Genomic DNA, 18,261 nt, shown 5'->3' on the forward strand with positions numbered 1-18,261 from the left:
GGGAGTGGGGTTGGGGGGTGTTGGGGGGGAGTGGGGTTGGGGGGTGTTGGGGGGGAGTGGGGTTGGGGGGTGTTGGGGGGAGTGGGGTTGGGGGGTGTTGGGGGGGAGTGGGGTTGGGGGTGTTGGGGGGGAGTGGGGTTGGGGGGTGTTGGGGGGTGGGGTGGGGGGGAGTGGGGTTGGGGGGTGTTGGGGGGAGTGGGGTTGGGGGGTGTTGGGGGGGAGTGGGGTTGGGGGGTGTTGGGGGGGAGTGGGGTTGGGGGGGAGTGGGGTTGGGGGGTGTTGGGGGGGAGTGGGGTTGGGGGGGAGTGGGGTTGGGGGGTGTTGGGGGGGAGTGGGGGTGGGGGGGGGGGTTGGGGGGAGTGGGGTTGGGGGGGAGTGGGGTTGGGTGAGGGGGTTGGGGGGGTGAGGGGGTTGGGGGGAGTGGGGTTGGGGGGGTGAGGGGGTTGGGGGGAGTGGGGTTGGGGGGGTGAGGGGGATTGGGGTGAGGGGGATTGGGGTGGGGGGGGGGATTGGGGTGGGTAGGGGGATTGGGGTGGGTGGGGGGGGATGGGATGATGGTGGATGGGTGATTGGGATTGGGGGAGTGGGGTGGGGGGGATTGGGATTGGGGGAGTGGGGTGGTGGGGATTGGGATGGGGGGAGTGGGGTGGGGGGGGGGATTGGGATGGGGGGAGTGGGGTGGGGGGGGTATTGGGATGGGGGTAGTGGGGTGGGGGGGAATGGGATGGGGGTAGTGGGATGGGGGTAGTGGGGTGGGGGGGATTGGGATGGGGGGAGTGGGTGGGGGGGGGATTGGGATGGGGGGAGTGGGGTGGGGGGGGGATTGGGATGGGGGGAGTGGGGTGGGGGGATGGGGATGGGGGGAGTGGGGTGGGGGGGTGGGGATGGGATGGATTGGGGGGGGATTGGGGATGGGGGGGATTTGGATATGGGGGGGTGGAGGGGATATGGGTGGGGGGTATTGGGGTGGGTGGGGATGGTGGGGAGGATTGGATGGGGGGGTGGGGATGGGGTGGGGGTGGATGGGATGGATTGGGTGGTGGGGGGGATATTGGGGGTGGAGGGATATGGGGGGATTGGGATGGGAGTGTGGGGATTTGAGGGGGATTGGGGATGGGGGGGATTGGGGGTGGGGGAGGATATGGGGGATGGATGGGATGGGGGGGGATTGGGGTGGGGGGGATGGGATGGATTGGGGGTGGGGGGGATGGGGGTTGGGGGGTGAGGGGGGTTGGGAGGATGGGGGTGAGGGGGGTTGGGAGGATGGGGGTGAGGGGGGTTGGGAGGATGGGGGTGAGGGGGGAAGGGTGGAAGGGGATGGGGGTGTTGGGGTGGAGGGGATGGGGGGTTGGGGTGGGGGGGGGTGAGGTGGGGGGATGGGTGAGGGGGGATGGGGGTGAGGAGGGTTGGGGAAGGGGGGGTTGGGGTGGGAAGGGGTGTTGGGGTGGGGGGGAAGGGGGGTTGGGGTGGGGGGGAAGTGGGGGTTGGTTTGGGGGGATGGGGGTGAGGGGGAAGGAGGGGTGGGGGGGATTGGGGTGGCGGGGGTTGGGGGGGTGGGATGGGGGAAATGGATGGGTGGGGGGGAAGGGGAATGGGGGGATGGATGGTTGGAAGGAATGGGTGGGGGGATGGATGGTTGGGTGGAGGGGGATGGGGGGGGAGGGTGTTATGGGGATGGGGGGAGGGGGATTGGGGGAGGGTGTGATGGGGATTGGGGGAGGGTGTGATGGGGATTGGGGGAGGGTGTGATGGGGATTGGGGGAGGGTGTGATGGGGATTGGGGGAGGGTGTGATGGGGATTGGGGGAGGGTGTGATGGGGATTGGGGGAGGGTGTGATGGGGATTGGGGGAGGGTGTGATGGGGGTAACGGAGGTTTAGGGGGAGAGAAGGGTATGGGGGAGGGGATGGTTTGGGGTGGGAGGGATTTGATTGGGGTAGTGGAGGGGGTAGTGGAAAGGGTGTGGGTGGAAGAGGGGTTGTTGGTAGGTGGTGGCTGGAGGTGGGAATGAGAGGGGAGGGGATGGGGTGGTCGGGGGAATAGAGGGTTGGGGTGGGATGTGGGGGGATGGGAGGACGGATGGGTGGTGAGGCGAGGAGAAGTGTCGGGGGATGGATGGGTGGTTGTGGGTGGAGAGGTGGTGGGGGGAGGTAGGGGTGGTGGAAGGGAGCTGAGAGAATGAGATGGTGTTCGAAGAGAGTGGGAGAGAATGAGTGGGGAGGGGCCAGGGAGAGGTTGAAGTGAGATAGGGAGGGTAGGAGGAAAGAGTGGGGGAGGACAGAGAGGGGTGGGCGAGATTAAGTAGGGGATAGATGAGCTGTGAATATCTGAGTAGATGGCGGGAGTTTTGTTACGATTGCTCCTGTGCCAAACAGAAATGAAGGAACTTCAAATAAGTTTGTCATTTCTCTCTTTGAGTTCTAAATGATTGCTTTGTATGTCAGTTGCTCTTAACGACAGGAGTTCTGAGCCTAAGGCATGTGCGGAAGCAACAACACCTTGTCTATAGCGTGACCACTACACACAAAGATGCCCCAAAACAACATCGGCATGGATCAGGCAGCTCAAGGGACACACCAGGGCTGTCCCCACAAAACCGGGCAGATGACTCGGATATTTGAGAAGGAAGGTGAAGCCACCATAGAGCAGAAGAAAAAGAGGAAGAAAGAGCCAAGACCAGAGTCAGTTATAATCTACCGCACCGGGAGTGAAAAGGTGGAGGAAGACCAGCATGACCCAGATACCACAGCGAAGAACACAGAGGAAAGGACAAACTTTCTTTGTCCCCCCACTGTAGAAGGTACTACAAATAGACTCTAACCACAAATGGGCTCTTGGCTCACTTGTGAATTTTTAACTCCCTTGATTATTTTCTGCTGGGATTTGATTTACTGACCTTAGTGGAGTGACTCTTTCAGGGATTTGATTCACAGACCTTAGTAGCCTTCACCTGGTTAGCCATTTGCCTGTATGTGCTGGTGAGTCACAGTAAGATTCTTTCAAAATATGTGGATGCAATCCATTCAGACCCAGGAGCTTTATTGTCATTTAAGTGTTCCACTTATTCAATACATCCCCGCTTATAATTTTAAATGCGCTTATTGCTCATTTCATCATTCAATATCATGCCTCCTGCTAGTGCTTTAGGTGGGGAGATAGACAGATTTTTAATTAGTAACGGGCTGAAAGGTTTTGGGGAGAGGGTGGGAAATTGGAGTTGAGGCCGAAATTAGATCAGCAATGATCATACTGAATGGCGGGGCAGGCTCGAGGGGCTGAATGGCCTACTCCTGCTCCCAATGCTTATGTAATTGCGCAAAGATAGGTGGCAGGTCAGAAGAATGGACAGAATATAAAAAACAGCAGAGAGTGACTAAAAGATTGGTAAGGAAGGAAAAATTTGAGTACAAGAGAAAGCTAGCTAGAAATATAAAAACAGTAAGAGTTTCTATTGCTATTTAAAAGAGAAAAGAGTTAACAAAGTGAGCGTTGGTCCTATGAGAAGTGAGTTTGGAGAATTAATAATGGAAAATAAGGAGATGGCAGATGAATTGAACAGGTATTTTGCATCAGTCTTCACTATAGAGGATACAAGTAACATCCCAGAAATAGCTGTAAATCAGGAAATGGAAAGGAGGGAGGAAGTCAAGAAAATCACAATCACCAGGGAGGTGGTATTGAGCAAATTTTGGAACTGCAGGCTGACAAATCCCTGGGTCCTGATAGACTTAATCCTAGGGCCTTAAAAGAAATGGCTAGGGAGATCGTTGATGTGTTGTTTTTCATTTTCCAAAATTCCCTAGATTTGGGGAATGTTCCATTAAATTGGAACCTTCAAAAAGGGAGACAGACAGAATGCAGGAAACTACAGGCCAGTTAGCTTAACATCTGACATAGGGAAAATGTTAGAAGCTAGTATTAAAGATGTTATAGCAGGGAACTGAGAAAAATTCAGGGAGAGTCAACGTGGTTTTGTGAGAGGGAAATCATGTTTAACCAATTTATTGGCGTTCTTTCAAGAAGTAATATATGCTGTGGATAAAGGGGAGCCGGTGGATGTACTGTACTTAGATTTCCAGAAGGCATTTGATAAGATGCCACATCGAAGGTTATTGCGAAAAATAAAAGCTCATAGTGTAGGGGTAACATATTGGCATGGATAGAAGATTGGCTAGTTAACAGGAAACAGAGTAGGCATAAATGGTTGTTTTTTTTTTGCATAGCAAAATGTAACGAGTGGTGTGCCACATGGATCTTTGCTGGGGCTTCAACTTTTTACAATTTATATAAATACTTGGAGGAAAGGGCCAATGATATGGTTATTAAATTTATTGATGACACGAAGATAGGTAGGAAAGTAAGATGTGAAGAGAACACGAGACTACAAAGGGATAGAGATAGGTTAAGTGAGTGGGCAAAGACCTAGCAAATTAGTATAATTTGGGAAAATGTGAAATTGTCCATTTTTCAGGAAAAATAAGAAAGAAGCATATTACCTAAATGGTGGGAGATTGCAGAGCTCTGAGATGCAGTTGGATCTACGTGTCCTAGTGCATGAATCACAAAAGGTTGGGATGCAGGTACAGCAAGTAATTAGAAAAGCTAATAGAATGCTGTCATTTATTGCAAGGGGAATTGAATACAAAAGTAGGAAGGTTATGCTTCATTTATATAGGGCATTGATGAGGAGTATTTGTCTTTTTTCAAGGATCACGTGTCTTTGGAACTCTGTTCCTCAAAAGGGGTGGAAGCAGAGTTTTTGAATATTTTTAAGGCAGAGGTAGATAGATTTTGGATAAGCAAGGGGGTGAAAGGTGGTGGATGGGAATGTGGACTTGAGGTTATAATCAGATCAGCCATAACCTTATTAAATGGTGGAGCAGGCTGGAGGGGCCGAGTGGCCTACTCCTGCTCCTAATTCATGTGTTCATACGTAGGCTTTTAAAGGGTGAGATATAACTTCAGAACCAAGAATGGTAAGGGACCTGGAGAGAAGACAGGAAATTGGGAAGTAAAACTAAATAAAGCTGTAAAAAGTTAATGAAATGGTGGACTGAAGTAATCCAGAGTTGCTTTTTCTGGAAAGTGTCTGGTACAGGCCTTCTCTCTAGTCAGTTTCTGGATTATGGTACCTGCTCTTGATCCTATTTGTAATGTCACTGAAGAAGGAATACCATAGAAAATGTTGGCTTACATGTGGACTCGTCTTCCCCAGAAAGCAATGGAGGCTGAGTCATTAAATTTATTCAAGGCTATGATGGATAGATCTTTGGTAGACAAGGAAGTCAAGCTCTATGGAGGGCAGACAGGAAAGTGGAGTTGAAGCCATGATCTTATTGAATGGCAGAGTAGGTTTAAAGGGCCGAATGGCCCATTTCTGCTCCTAAGTCCTATGTTCCTTTCACCCCTGAGCCTCAAATGAAATGGGAAGAAAATGTTTATTTTATATTACTGGTTGATAAAAATTTTTTGTTTATGGGATAGGTGGCTGGAGCATGCCTGCTGACAGCAGATATGTGACACTAACTGGCACAATCACCCGTGGCAAGAAGAAGGGGCAGATGGTGGACATTCACGTAACATTAACTGAGAAAGAGCTCCAGGAACTAGCCAAGTCGAAGGAGCCGCCACAGCCTGAGGAAAAAGGCGAGAAAAAACTGTGTGATTTAGGACCCTATCAAGGTCCTCATGTTGTCCTATGGAGCCTGCTGTGTGCTCCAGTGGTCTTTGTGTTGTCCTTTGTCATGTCTTTTTATTATGGGACCATTACCTGGTATAATATTTTCCTGGTTTACAACGAGGAGCGTTCCTTCTGGCATAAGATTACAATTTGCCCCTTTTTAATTATTTTTTACCCAGTGCTAATCGTGATGATGTCAGTGTCCCTCAGTGTATATACAACCGTGACACAGATTTCCTGGTCGTTCAGTGAGTGGTGGCAGGCAGTGCGAGACTTAGAGAAAGGTTTCTGTGGCTGGTTGTCTGGAAAGCTTGGTCTGGAGGATTGCTCCCCGTATAGCATTGTGGAGTTGCTGGATTCGGACAACGTTTCAGGTAGCCTATCGGGAAAGGCAGCACCAGCAGGGGAGCAGACTTCTGCTGTCTAGAGTGCTGATCCAAAGAGAAGGAACCTGTCTGAAGAAGTTGCCTAGGACTTTGAAAAGAAACAAAAAGACAGGACGTTTAAATGAATTCACTCTGTCCTTGCTAATGCTATTTGACTTTATTCAGATGCACAAAACTAAAAAATGTGAGCTATTTAGACTGATATGTGCATCCATGTAAGACCCATGTCTCAGTCAATTCATGAGAAGCTTGTTTGCCTCTTGCCAATTGCCACTATTACCTAGTTTCTAGAGCCATAAGTCCCCCAGTTTGAACTGTGCATCTCTTTTTGATACCCTCATTAATGGAAGGCCTGAGCCCTTGTCCATGCAGGCAATTACAGATGAAGATTTCAGGTCAAACGAAGAATACTTGCTACTTAACTTATTTATTTATTTTGACTTCTAATGGTGCTGGCCTGAACCATCATAATCTGGGTGCTTTCCCTGCAAAAACATTGGTGTAACATTTTTTTTATATTGAGCAACTTATATTCAAAAATGCTATAAGGCCTTAAATGTTTTGGAACAATGAGCAGGCCTTGCTGCACTGTTGTCTGCTGGGATGTGATTTTGCTTTAGTGTTAAATTAACTGGGTGAAAGAAATGGGGATGCCCCACAATTAGTCATAGATTCTTTACTGATGTGTTGTAAATACAGTGGGCTAAAGATTTCCCATAAACTCTTAACATTCTTGGGAGATCTCAAGGCCTTGACATGACATGCAATCTTTCACTAAGATGAAGCATTTTGGGACATCTTTTCTAGGTTAAAGAAACCATATGAATAGCAGTTGTAGGAAAACATTATTTAATCACATCCATAACACTGGATGACAAATTTAGAACAAAGGTAATTTACAGCAATTCAATGGAACCTTCAGTCTTACACAATTGAAACTTTAATTGGGTTTAATTTCATAATGCAACTGAATACCATTCCATGTTCAAGATTGAAGTCATTCAGATTTGACCATGTTAACTTTCCTGTGGTCCAAGGTCGGATCCTATGTGAAATATGTCACTTGGTGGTTACTAGTGTGCAACCTCTCAAATGTCACAGAACTGTGGAAGGAGCAATTATCTCCTGCAATTCTCTGACCTTAATCCCACTCTCCTGCACACACCCCATATCATTTTTTCAAGACAGAAACACAATTTTAACAGAACAGGAGGCCATTCGGTCCATCATGTATGCACCGGCTCTCCAAATGAGCATTATGACCTAGTGCCATTGCCCTGCCTTTTCCCCATACTCCTGCACATTGTTTCCATTCAAATAATCACCTAATGCCCTCTTGAATGCCCTGACTGAACCTGCCTCTATCACACTTCCAGGCAGTACATTCCAGACTCGAACCACTCGTGTGAATAACTTTTTTCTCATGTCACATTTGCTTCTTTTGCAAATCACTTTTAATATGTGCCCCCTCGTTCTTGATCCTTTTACGAGTGGGAACAGCTTCTCCCTATCTAGTCTGTCCAGCCCCTTCATGATTTTGAACATCTCCATCTAATCTCCCCCTAGCCACCTTCTCTCCAAGGAGAACAGTCCCAATCTATCTTTGTAATTGAAATTTCTCATTGCTGGAACCATTCTTGTAAACCTCTTCTGCAGTCTCTCCAATGTGTTCACACCCTTCCAATTATGTGGCACCCAGAACTGTGCACAATGCTCCAGCTAAGGTCTGATGAGTGTCTTATACAAATTCGGCATTACTGCCTTGCTCTTGTACTCTGGGGAGCTCCACTACAAACCTTCCTCCAGACCAAAAAAATGTCCATTGACCATTACTCTGTTTCCTATTTTTCAGCCAATTTTGTATCCACGTTGCTACTGTTCTTTTTAAAAGGAGCACTGGACTCAGCCACAAATCATTGTTCAACTACTCTTCAGATTAAGTTTTTTTTCTATTCTCTCATTAAATTAAGATAAGCACAAAAAGTTAGTGTATTGTTACTGTCCTGACTAGCAGAAACAAGTAATATTTACCTTTGTAGCTAATCGTAACTTTAAAGACCTCTGCCATGTGCCTGAAGCTCAGAACCCACAGTACTCTTACTTCCAGAACTTTTCTGCACCCCTATAATTCCAACAGATTTTCCCTGCAATTTCCAGTATACTGACTTCATGTGTCCCATTTTATTACAATGAAAACACCTCAATTTTCGAATGTCACTTCTTCCCTCAGCACCTTCCTTTTTATTCTGAGAAAAAACTTCCTGGTAATTTCCATTTACTCCTCTTCCCTGGCTACCTACCTTTTTTTTCACCTTCCCACTTTCTATCCTTTTCTGATTTGAAAGGGTGATGGAAAAAAGGTTTAGCTCTATGAACGAACTCATAATCATCAGCTATCTCTGCTGCTTGTCTTACAGAATCAACACTCTGTTCCTCCACATGAGTTCTCACTACCGAAGGAATTAAATCTTTAAATTCTTTCAAAAGAATTACTTCTCTAAGAGCTGCATGTGTTGTCTCTATTTTTAATTCCTGTATCCCCCCCAGTCAAAATTACTTTGCTTTACTGTTAAAAACTCAATATAAGTTTGCCCAGGCTGTTTTCTCAATCCTAAATTTCTTCCTGTAGCCTCAGGAACCAACTCATATGTACTCAAAATAGCCTTTTTTCACCACATCACAATTCACCAACATTTCTTCTGACAGTGAAGCACATACCTCATGTGCTGTACCCACCGACCTGGATTGTAACAACAATGTCCAGTGTCCCTGTGGCCATTTCATCTGTTTATCTATCTTCTCAAATGAAATAAAAAATGCTTCAACATCTTTTTCCTCAAACTTTGGAAGAGCTTGTACAAATTTAAACTTCTTCCCACTGGTTAAAAGTTTTTTCATCATCAGAACTTTCTTCAGAATCTGAGGTTTCTTTTTTAACTTCCAGCCTTTTAAGCTGGTATGCCCTTTCTCTTTCCTTCTCTCTTTCCCTTGCGCCTCTTTCTTTAGCCTTCTCTCTCGCCTGGAATTCCAGTTCCAGCTTCCCTTTTTTGTCCTACCTTTCTGCTTGCTCTCTTTGAAATTCCCTTTCTTTTTCTCTTTCTGCCCTTTCCTTTTCTGCTGCCTCTGTCTCAAGTTTTTTTCATTTCCTTTGCTTGCTCAAGTTCAAGCTTCTTCATTTCTAACTGAAGTCTCACTACCTCCAGCTGTGACTCACTAGTGTCATGTATCACTTCCAACTTTAAATGCCGTTCTATACCTTTAATTATACCTGCTGTCTTAGTCCTTGCAGGTAACCCCAATTGTAATTTATCTGCCAACTCCATTAACTTAACTTTAATTACCTTTTGTAAAACAACCAAAGTTATAACTTCAGCTCCCAAACGAGTCTGAGCAACTGCCAAAGCCATATTGCAGCCTCATCACTACAAAAAAAAACCTCACCCCAACTCCTGAATTCAAAGTGCTCCTCGTATTCATAGCCTTAAGGCTGACCAACTCCAAAAAAGTCAAGGAATTTCAAATATATCCCACAAAGAGCCCCCAGTTATGTTATGGAACAGCTGGTGGTAAATGCTGAGTTGTTCAAATCCCAAATGGAAACTTGAAACAACTGCTACAACTTGTTTTGCAATTTGTATAAATTTTGAGATGAGTGCCCTGATTTCAGTAGTAATAAGACCACCAAGTCTTACAGGTTTTTTACAAAACTAGATTAAACATTTATTAACAGATGAAATGACTTTAAATATATACATAGATCTACAAATTACTACTGTGATAATTTCTAAATCCCCTACTCAATCTAACTCCCAATTACACTTTCGTTAAGGCAACAATAAGACACATAGATTTTAAAAGACACGGACAAAGAGACATGATACTTTGAACAAGTCGACTTCCAAGTGAGTTTTCTTAACTTCAGTCCTTTGAAGACAGCAGCTTGAGGCATAGATGCTGAAGACTTTTTCACATATTTGTAAGATCTTAAAATGCCTTCCCTTACACACAGCCCTTGCCCTTCTTTATACATATCTTCCTCTTTGAATGCAAATATCCATCATTTCACTATGTTTTTGGACTTTATCTCCCTGAGAATAAAACCCTCTCATAGCACTAAGTTTTGCTAGTAATCTTTGGGAAAAATAAACACGCTGTTTCTAAACATCACCTGGCTAGGTGACACATTTCACCCTTCCTTTGAAAACAATCTAGTCTGGTTTATTTCAAAATGCAAATGTTCCCTTGACACCTATGTTTTTAAACTTCCCCATCTTTATCTAATTAACATTTCAAGCCTAACTTCTCTTGTTAGATCAAAGCACCCAGACTGACTGCCTCTAATTCAATTAAATCTCTCTTACACACACACCCCACTATTACTCTATTTTACAATAAATTCCAATAACATTGAGAATTATTGCATCTTCTTGACACTTTGCTGACTTGCAAAGGCTCCTGTTGTCAAAGACATGTTGGTGCAGCTTGAAGAACAAAGAAAAGTACAGCATAGGAACAGGCCCTTCGGCCCTCCAAGCCTGCGCCAATCATATTGCCCGTCAACTAAAACATTTTGCACTTTGGGGGTCCGTATCCCTCTATTCCCATCCTATTCATGTATTTGTCAAGCTGCCTCTTAAACACCACTATCGTACCTGCTTCCACCACTTCCTCTGGCAGCGAATTCCAGACACTCACTACCCTCTGCATAAAAAACTTGCCCCGCACATCTCTATAGTTTTCTCCTCTCACCTTAAATCTAAGTCCCCTAGTAATTGACTCTTCCACGCTGGGAAAAAGCTTCTGACTATCTACTCTGTCCATACCACTCATAATTTTGTAAACTTCTATCAAGTCGCCCCTCAATCTCCCTAGTGAGAACAATCCGAGTTTCTCCAACCTCTCCTCATAGCTAATAACCTCCTCATAGCTAATAACCTCCAGACCAGGCAGCATCCTGGTAAACCTCCTCTGCACCTTCTCCAATGCCTCCATATCCTTCTGGTATTGTGGTGACCAGAATTGCACGCAATATTCCAAGTGTGGCCTAACCAAGGTTCTATACAGCTGCAGCATGACTTCCCAGCTTTTATACTCAATACCCCTGCCAATGAAGGCAAGCATGCCATATGCCTTCCTGACTACCTTATCCACCTGCATTGCCACTTTCAGTAACCTGTGGACCTGTATACCCAGATCCCTCTGCCTGTCGATGCACTTAAGGGTTCTGCCATTTACTGTATAAATGGCAGAACCCTTAAGGCAGCGCTGACACAGTTGACTCAGTGTTGGACTTCCTCATCGATGGTAATCCCTTGGAAGAAATGGCTGCTGAGATAAGGAAAGTGCTGCACATACTCCAGAGCCACCCCATCTATGTGGATGGTGGGGGGTGGGGGGCTGCTCAGCTGGCCTGGGGAAGGACCTTCGTCTTGGCTATGTTTAAGGACAGACCAACCCTCTTATACAAGGTGTTGAAGAGGTTGCGTGTCCTGTACAGAGTGAGCCATCACACAGCAGTCATCTGCAAACTGAAGGCCGTGGATGTCCATGGGAGAGAATTTTGTTTTTGCCTGGAAGCGACCAAGGTTGAAGAGCTTCCCATCCTGATGGTACAGAATGCTGACACCAGGTGGTAGCTCATCTCAGATGAGGTGGACAATGACGGTCAGGTAAATGGTGAACAAGGTGGGGGCGATCACACAACCTTGTTTGACCCCGGACCAGATGTGAAAGGTCAGTTTCAGATCTTCCACTCAGGTTGGTGGAGGTCATGTTGTCATGTAGGTGCCTCAGGATGGTGACGAACTTTAATGGGCAACGAAAGCGTTGAAGGATGATCCATAGAGCTTCACGTTTTAAAGAATCAAATACCTTAGGTCAATGAAGGCAGGGAACAATTCTTGATTTTGCTCCTGACGTTTTTCCTGGATGTGTCTAGCCATAAAGACCAGGTCTGCAGTACCCGGGATAGTCTGAAGCCACACTGGGTTTCCGGGAGGATCTCCTCAGCAACTGAACGAAGGTAATTCAGGAGAATGCGAGCCAGGATCTTACCCATGATGGACACGAAGGAAATCTCCCCGTAGTTTTCACATTCACATTTGTCCTTCTTGTTGATAGTAATGAAGGCCGCGTCCTTGAGATCCTGGGTGTGTCCTCTTCGTCCCAGAGGCAGAGGATGAACTGGTGGAGTCGTGACATGAGCCGATAGCTGCCAGCATGTCAGACCTCTGTGGGTATACTGTCTGGCCCACAAGCTTTGTTGGTTTTTATCTGTTGGATGGCCCGCTTAAGCTCATCGATGGTTGGTGGGACATTTCAAGCTACACCAACACTCCAACTGCAGCATAAATAAGATCTTGTGCATGTTCAAAGTTACATTTTTGTTCTTCCTGGAAATTAGAGAATTTTATTTCCCTTTATAGCCTCGACTATTTTCATTATTACTTTTATTTAAGCACACAAAGGAATCCCTGTTCTTCTCCATTCAATGTGTTTTTCTTTATTGTTTCAAAGATGTAGTATGAACTGCATCTGCCAACTATCCGCGCACCTGCTTAACTCACCTGTGTTGGTCCTTGTCTTTCACAGTCAAAAATTGCCATACCCCTCAGTCTTATGTCACTTGCAAATTTTAATATTGTTTATATGGATATTTAATAAATGAAACACACCACCATGTCTTCAAGTTTGATTAACTTATGCCTCTCCAAGTGTTCAGTAATTTCATTTTGTTACAGATTGTAGGACTTTAACAGCAACTGCAGTAAGATCATTTCCTTCCTTTAAAGAGGGTGTCAGAATTTCTACCCTCTAGTCCTCAGGCACAATTTTCCTTGCCAAGAAAGTTTGGAGCCAGTAGTCATTCTCTTACTTCACTAGACTTACCCTAAGATCATCAGGATTTGATGATTTGTCTACCTTCGGCTTTATTGATTTTGTTAGCCCAGGTTCTGTTAAAAAACCTATGTCCCATCAACTGTTTGACACCACTTATGATGGTGCTACAATTGCATTATAGACTTCCTGTAGCTACTGAGGTGAAGTGTTAATTCTGCATGTACACTGTTCCCTTACTCTCCACAGCATACTTTACATACATACATATGAATTAGGGGCCATTCGGCTCCTCAAGCCTGCTCCTCAATTCAATAAGGTCATGGCTGATCTGGTTGTGGCTTCAATGCCATTTTCCTGCCAAGCTCTGATACCCTTTGGCTCCCTTGTCAGTCAAGAATCTATCTATCTCTGCCTTAAAAATATTCAGACCTTGCCTATACTGCTGTCTGCGGAAGAGAGTTCCATGGACTCATGACCCTCTGAGAGAAAAAATTTCTCCTCATCTCTACCTTAAATGAGAGACCCCTTATTTTTAAACTCTGCCACCCAAGTTCTGGTATGTCCCACAAGGGAAAGCATCCTGTCAACATCCACTCTGTCAAGTCCCCTCAGGATCTTGCAAGTTTCAATAAGATCATTTCTATCTTTTTGTCAAGGCGTTCTACTCCTCTCACTACCCATGTGGCCTGTTATTTATTGCCTTCAAGTTTATTTCACATGCTGCTAAGTATGGTTAGTTTTTTTCTTCATTCACAGGTTGTGGGTGTCACTGGCTGGGCCAGCATTTGTTGCCCATCCCTAATTGCCCCTTGAGAAGGTGGTGGTGAGCTGCCTTCTTGAACTGCTGCAGTCCATGTGGTGTAGGTACACCCACAGTGCTGTTAGGGAGGGAGTTCCAGGATTTTGACCCAGCGACAGTGAAGGAACGGTGATATATTTCCAAGTCAGGATGGTGAGTGACTTGGAGAGGAACTTCCAGGTGCTGGTGTTCCCAACTATCTGCTGACCTTGTCCTTCTAGATGGTAGTGGTCGTGGGTTTGGAAGATTCAAAATTAAAAACTTCAGCTTTTCTCCAATTAATTTACTGTCTTCTAAATTAGATTAACTGTGTTCAACTTTAAATATATTAAACTATAAACATCATACATTCTGATCAAATAAATTAATCCATTGCAATGACGCACAACTTGGGAATATTCTACAGTGTTGTTTGCACAGTGGTAATGGTGTAATGGTGCTAATGCTCTGGGGATACGGGTTCAAATCCCACCATAGCAGCTGGTGGAATTTAAATTCAATTAATTATTAAATCTGGAATTTAAAATTAGACCCCGAAACTATTGGACTGTCATGAAAAACACATCTGGTTCACACATGTCCTTTAACGAAGGAAATCTACTGTCTACACCTTGATCTATGGGTCTCCAGATACATGTGGTTAACTCTCAATTGCCCTCAGAAATGGCCTAGCAAGCCACTCAGTTGTACTAAACAGCTGCAGGAAAGTAAAAAGGAATAAAACTGGATAGACCACTTGGCATCGACCAAGGCACCAGAAACAACAATGGCACACCATGCCCAGTGGACTTTACAAAGTCCTCCATACTAACATCTGGGCCTATGTGCCAAAATTGTGAGACCTGTCCCACAGACTTGTCAAGCAACAGCCCGACATAGAATCATACCTTACAACCAATGTCTTAGACATAGAAACTAGGAGCAGGAGTAGGCCATTCGGCCCGTCGAGCCTGCTCCACCATTATGATCATGGCTGATCATCCAACTCGATAGCCTGCTCCCACTTTCTCCCCATATTCTTTGATCCCTTTCGCCCCAAGAGCTATATCTAACTCCTTCTTGAAAACAGACAATGTTTTGGCCTCAACTACTTTCTGTGGCAGCAAATTCCACAAGCTCACCAATCTCTGGGTGAAGAAATTTCTCCTCATCTCAGTCCTAAATGGTCCACCCCATATACCCAGACTGTGACCCCTGGTTCTGGACTCCCCCACCATCGGGAACATCCTTCCTGCATCTACCCTGTCTAGTCCTATTAGAATTTTATAGGTTTCTATGAGATCCCCCCCATTCTTCTGAAGTCCAGCGAATATAATCCTAACCAACTCAATCTCTCCTCATATGTCAGTCCCGCCATCCCAGGAATCAGTCTGGTAAACCTTCGCTGCACTCCCTCTGTAGCAAAAACATCCTTCCTCAGATAAGGAGACCAAAACTACACACAATATTCCAGGTGTGGTCTCACCAAGGCTCTACATCCCTGCTCCTGTACTCGAATCCTCTCACTATGAAGGCCAACATACCATTTGCCTTCTTTACCGCCTGCTGCACCTGCATGCTCACCTTCAGTGACTGGTGTACGAGGACACCCAGGTCTCATTGCACATTCCCCTCTCTCAATTTATAGCCATTCAGATAATAATCTGCCTTCCTGTTTTTGCTACCAAAGTGGAAAACCTCACATTTATCCACATTATACTGCATCTGCCATGCATTTGCCTACTCACTCAGCTTGTCCAAATCACCCTGAAGCATCTCTGCATCCTCCTCACAGCTCACCCTCCCACCCAGCTTTGTGTCATCTGCAAATCTGGAGATATTACATTTAGTTCCCTCAATTAAATCATTAATATATATTGTGAATAGCTGGGGTCCCACACCGATCCCTGCGGTACCTCACTAGTCACTGCCTGCCATTCAGAAAAAGACCCATTTATTCCTACTGTTTGTTTCCTGTCTGCCAACCAGTTTTCTATCCATCTCAATACACTACCCCCAATCCCATGCGTTTTAATTTTACACACTAATCTCTTATGTGGGACTTTGTCAAAAGCCTTCTGAAAGTCCAAATAAACCACATCCACTGGCTCCCCCTCATCAACTCTATTAGTTACATCCTCGAAAAATTCCAGTAGATTTGTCAAGCATGATTTCCCTTTCGTAAATCCATGCTGACTCTGTCCGATTCTGACACTGTTTTCCAAGTGCACAGCTATTAAATCTTTTATAATGGATTCTAGAAATTTCCCCACTACTGACGTCAGGCTGATTGGTCTATAATTCCCTGTTTTCTCTCTACATCCCTTTTTAAATAGTGGGGTTACATTAGCAACCCTCCAATCTAGGAACTGTTCCAGAGTCTATAGAACCTCGGAAGATGACTGCCAATGCATCCACTATTTCTAGGGCCCTGGGGATGTACTCTGGGATGTAGATTATTAGGCCCTGGGGATTTATCAGCCTTCAATCCCATCAATTTCCCCAACACCATTTTCCTACTAATACTGATTTCTTTCAGTTCCTCCCTCTCACTAAACCCTGTGTTCCCCAACATTTCTGGTATGTTATTTGTGTCCTCCTTTGTGAAGACAGAACCAAAGTATGTACATAGTTGGTCAGCCATTTCTTTGTTCCCCATTATAAATCCCCCTGTTTCTGACTGCAAGGGAGCTACATTTGTCTTCACCAATCTTTTTCTCTACACATACCTGTAGAAACTTTTACAGTCAGTTTTTATGTTCCCTGCAAGCTTATTCTCGTACTCTATTTTCCCCTTCTTAATCAATCCCTTGGCCCTCCTTTGCTAAATCCTAAACTGCTCCCAATCCTCAGGTCTGTTGTTCTTTCTGGCCAATTTGTATGCCTCTTCATATCTAATACTATCTCAAATTTCCCTTGTAAGCCATGGTTTGGCCACCTTTCCGGTTTTACTTTTGCATCAGACAGGAATAAATAATTGTTGCAGTTCACCCATGCGCTCTTTGAATGTTTGCCATTGCCTATCCACCATCATCCCTTTAAGTAACGTTTCCCAATCCATCATAGCCAACTCGCACCTCATACCATCGTAGTTTCCTTTATTAAGATTCAGCCTCAGGATCTACTACGTCACTCTCCATCTTGATGAAGAATTCTATTATATTATGGTCGCTCATCCCGAAGGGGCCTCGCACAACTGGACTGCCAATTGTTCCTTTCTCATTACACAATACCCAGTCTAGGATGGCCTGTTCTCTAGTTGGTTCCTCAACGTATTGGTCCAGAAAGCCATCCTGTATACACTCCAGGAATTCCTCCTCTACGGCATTGTTACTAATTTGATTTGCCCAATCTATATGCAGATTAAAATCACCCATAATTACAGATGTTCCTTTATTGCATGCTTCTCTAATTTCCTGTTTAATGCCATTCCCAACATCACCACTACAGTTTGGGGGTCTATATACAACCCCCACTAACACTTTTTGCCCCTTAGTGTTTCTCAGCTCTACCCATACAGATTCCGCATCGTTGGAGCCTTTCCTCACTATTGCGTTAATTTCCTCTTTAACCCACAGCAATGCAACTCCATTGCCTTTTCCTTTTTGTCTGTCCTTCCTAAATACTGAATACCCCTGGAGGTTCAGTTCCCATCACTGGTCACCCTGCAGCCATGTCTCTGTAATCCCGACTATGTCATACCTGTTTACATCTATTTGTGCGGTTAATTCATCCACTTTATTGCAAATGCTCCTCGCGTTAAGGCACAAAGCCTTAAAGCTTGTCTTTTTAACATTACTTGTCCCGTTCACGTTATTTTTCACTGAGGCCCCTGTTTGATTCTTGCCCTTGATTTTTCTGCCTATCACTTTTCTTATTCCCCTTTCTGTCTTTTGTTCTTGTCCTTGATTCCCCCTCCTCTGACTCCTTGCATAGGTTCCCATTCCCCTGCCATTTTAGTTTAAACCCTCCCCAACCACTCCAGCAAATATTCCCCCTCAGACATCAGTCCTGGTCCTGCCCAGGTGTAACCCGTTCAGTTTGTACTGGTCCCAACTCCCCCAGAACCGATCTCAATGTCCCAGAAATCTGAAACCCTCCCGCTCACACCATCTCTTTAGCCACGTATTCATCCGATATATCCTGCTATTTCTAAAAGCAAAAAAACTGAGAATGCTGGAAATCCAAAACAAAAACAAAAATACCTGAAAAAACTCAGCAGGTCTGGCAGCATCTGTGGAGAGGAACACAGTTAACATTTCGAGTCCGAATGACCCTTCAACAGAACTAAGTAAAAATAGAAAAGAGGTGAAAAAAAGTTAGTTTAAGGCGGGGTGGGACAAAAAGAGCTGGATAGAAGGCCAGTGATACCACGCCCAGCCCCCCTCCTCCCTTAAACCAACTTATATTTCACCTCTTTTCTATTTTTACTTAGTTCTGTTGAAGGGTCATTCGGACTCGAAACGTTAACTGTGCTCCTCTCCGCAGATGCTGCCAGACCTGCTGAGTTTTTTCAGGTATTTTTGTTTTTGTCCTGCTATTTCTACTCTGACTAGCACGTGGCACTGGTAGTAATCC

The 18,261-nt window shown here is 45.2% G+C and overlaps 1 protein-coding gene across 1 annotated transcript; it reads left to right on the forward strand.

Annotated features, from left to right (window-relative positions):
• The first annotated feature begins 2,422 nt into the window (after positions 1 to 2,422).
• LOC144686926 (transmembrane protein 169-like) lies at positions 2,423 to 6,361 on the forward strand. Its single transcript, XM_078552776.1, has 2 exons — positions 2,423 to 2,799; positions 5,484 to 6,361. The coding sequence occupies exons 1-2, from the start codon at positions 2,529 to 2,531 to the stop codon at positions 6,104 to 6,106; spliced, it is 894 nt and encodes a 297-aa protein (XP_078408902.1). The 5' UTR covers positions 2,423 to 2,528; the 3' UTR covers positions 6,107 to 6,361.
• The last annotated feature ends 11,900 nt before the right edge of the window (positions 6,362 to 18,261 follow it).

This window comes from Cetorhinus maximus, chromosome 11, assembly GCF_964194155.1.
Source record: "Cetorhinus maximus chromosome 11, sCetMax3.hap1.1, whole genome shotgun sequence".
Taxonomy (NCBI): Eukaryota; Metazoa; Chordata; class Chondrichthyes; order Lamniformes; family Cetorhinidae; genus Cetorhinus; species Cetorhinus maximus.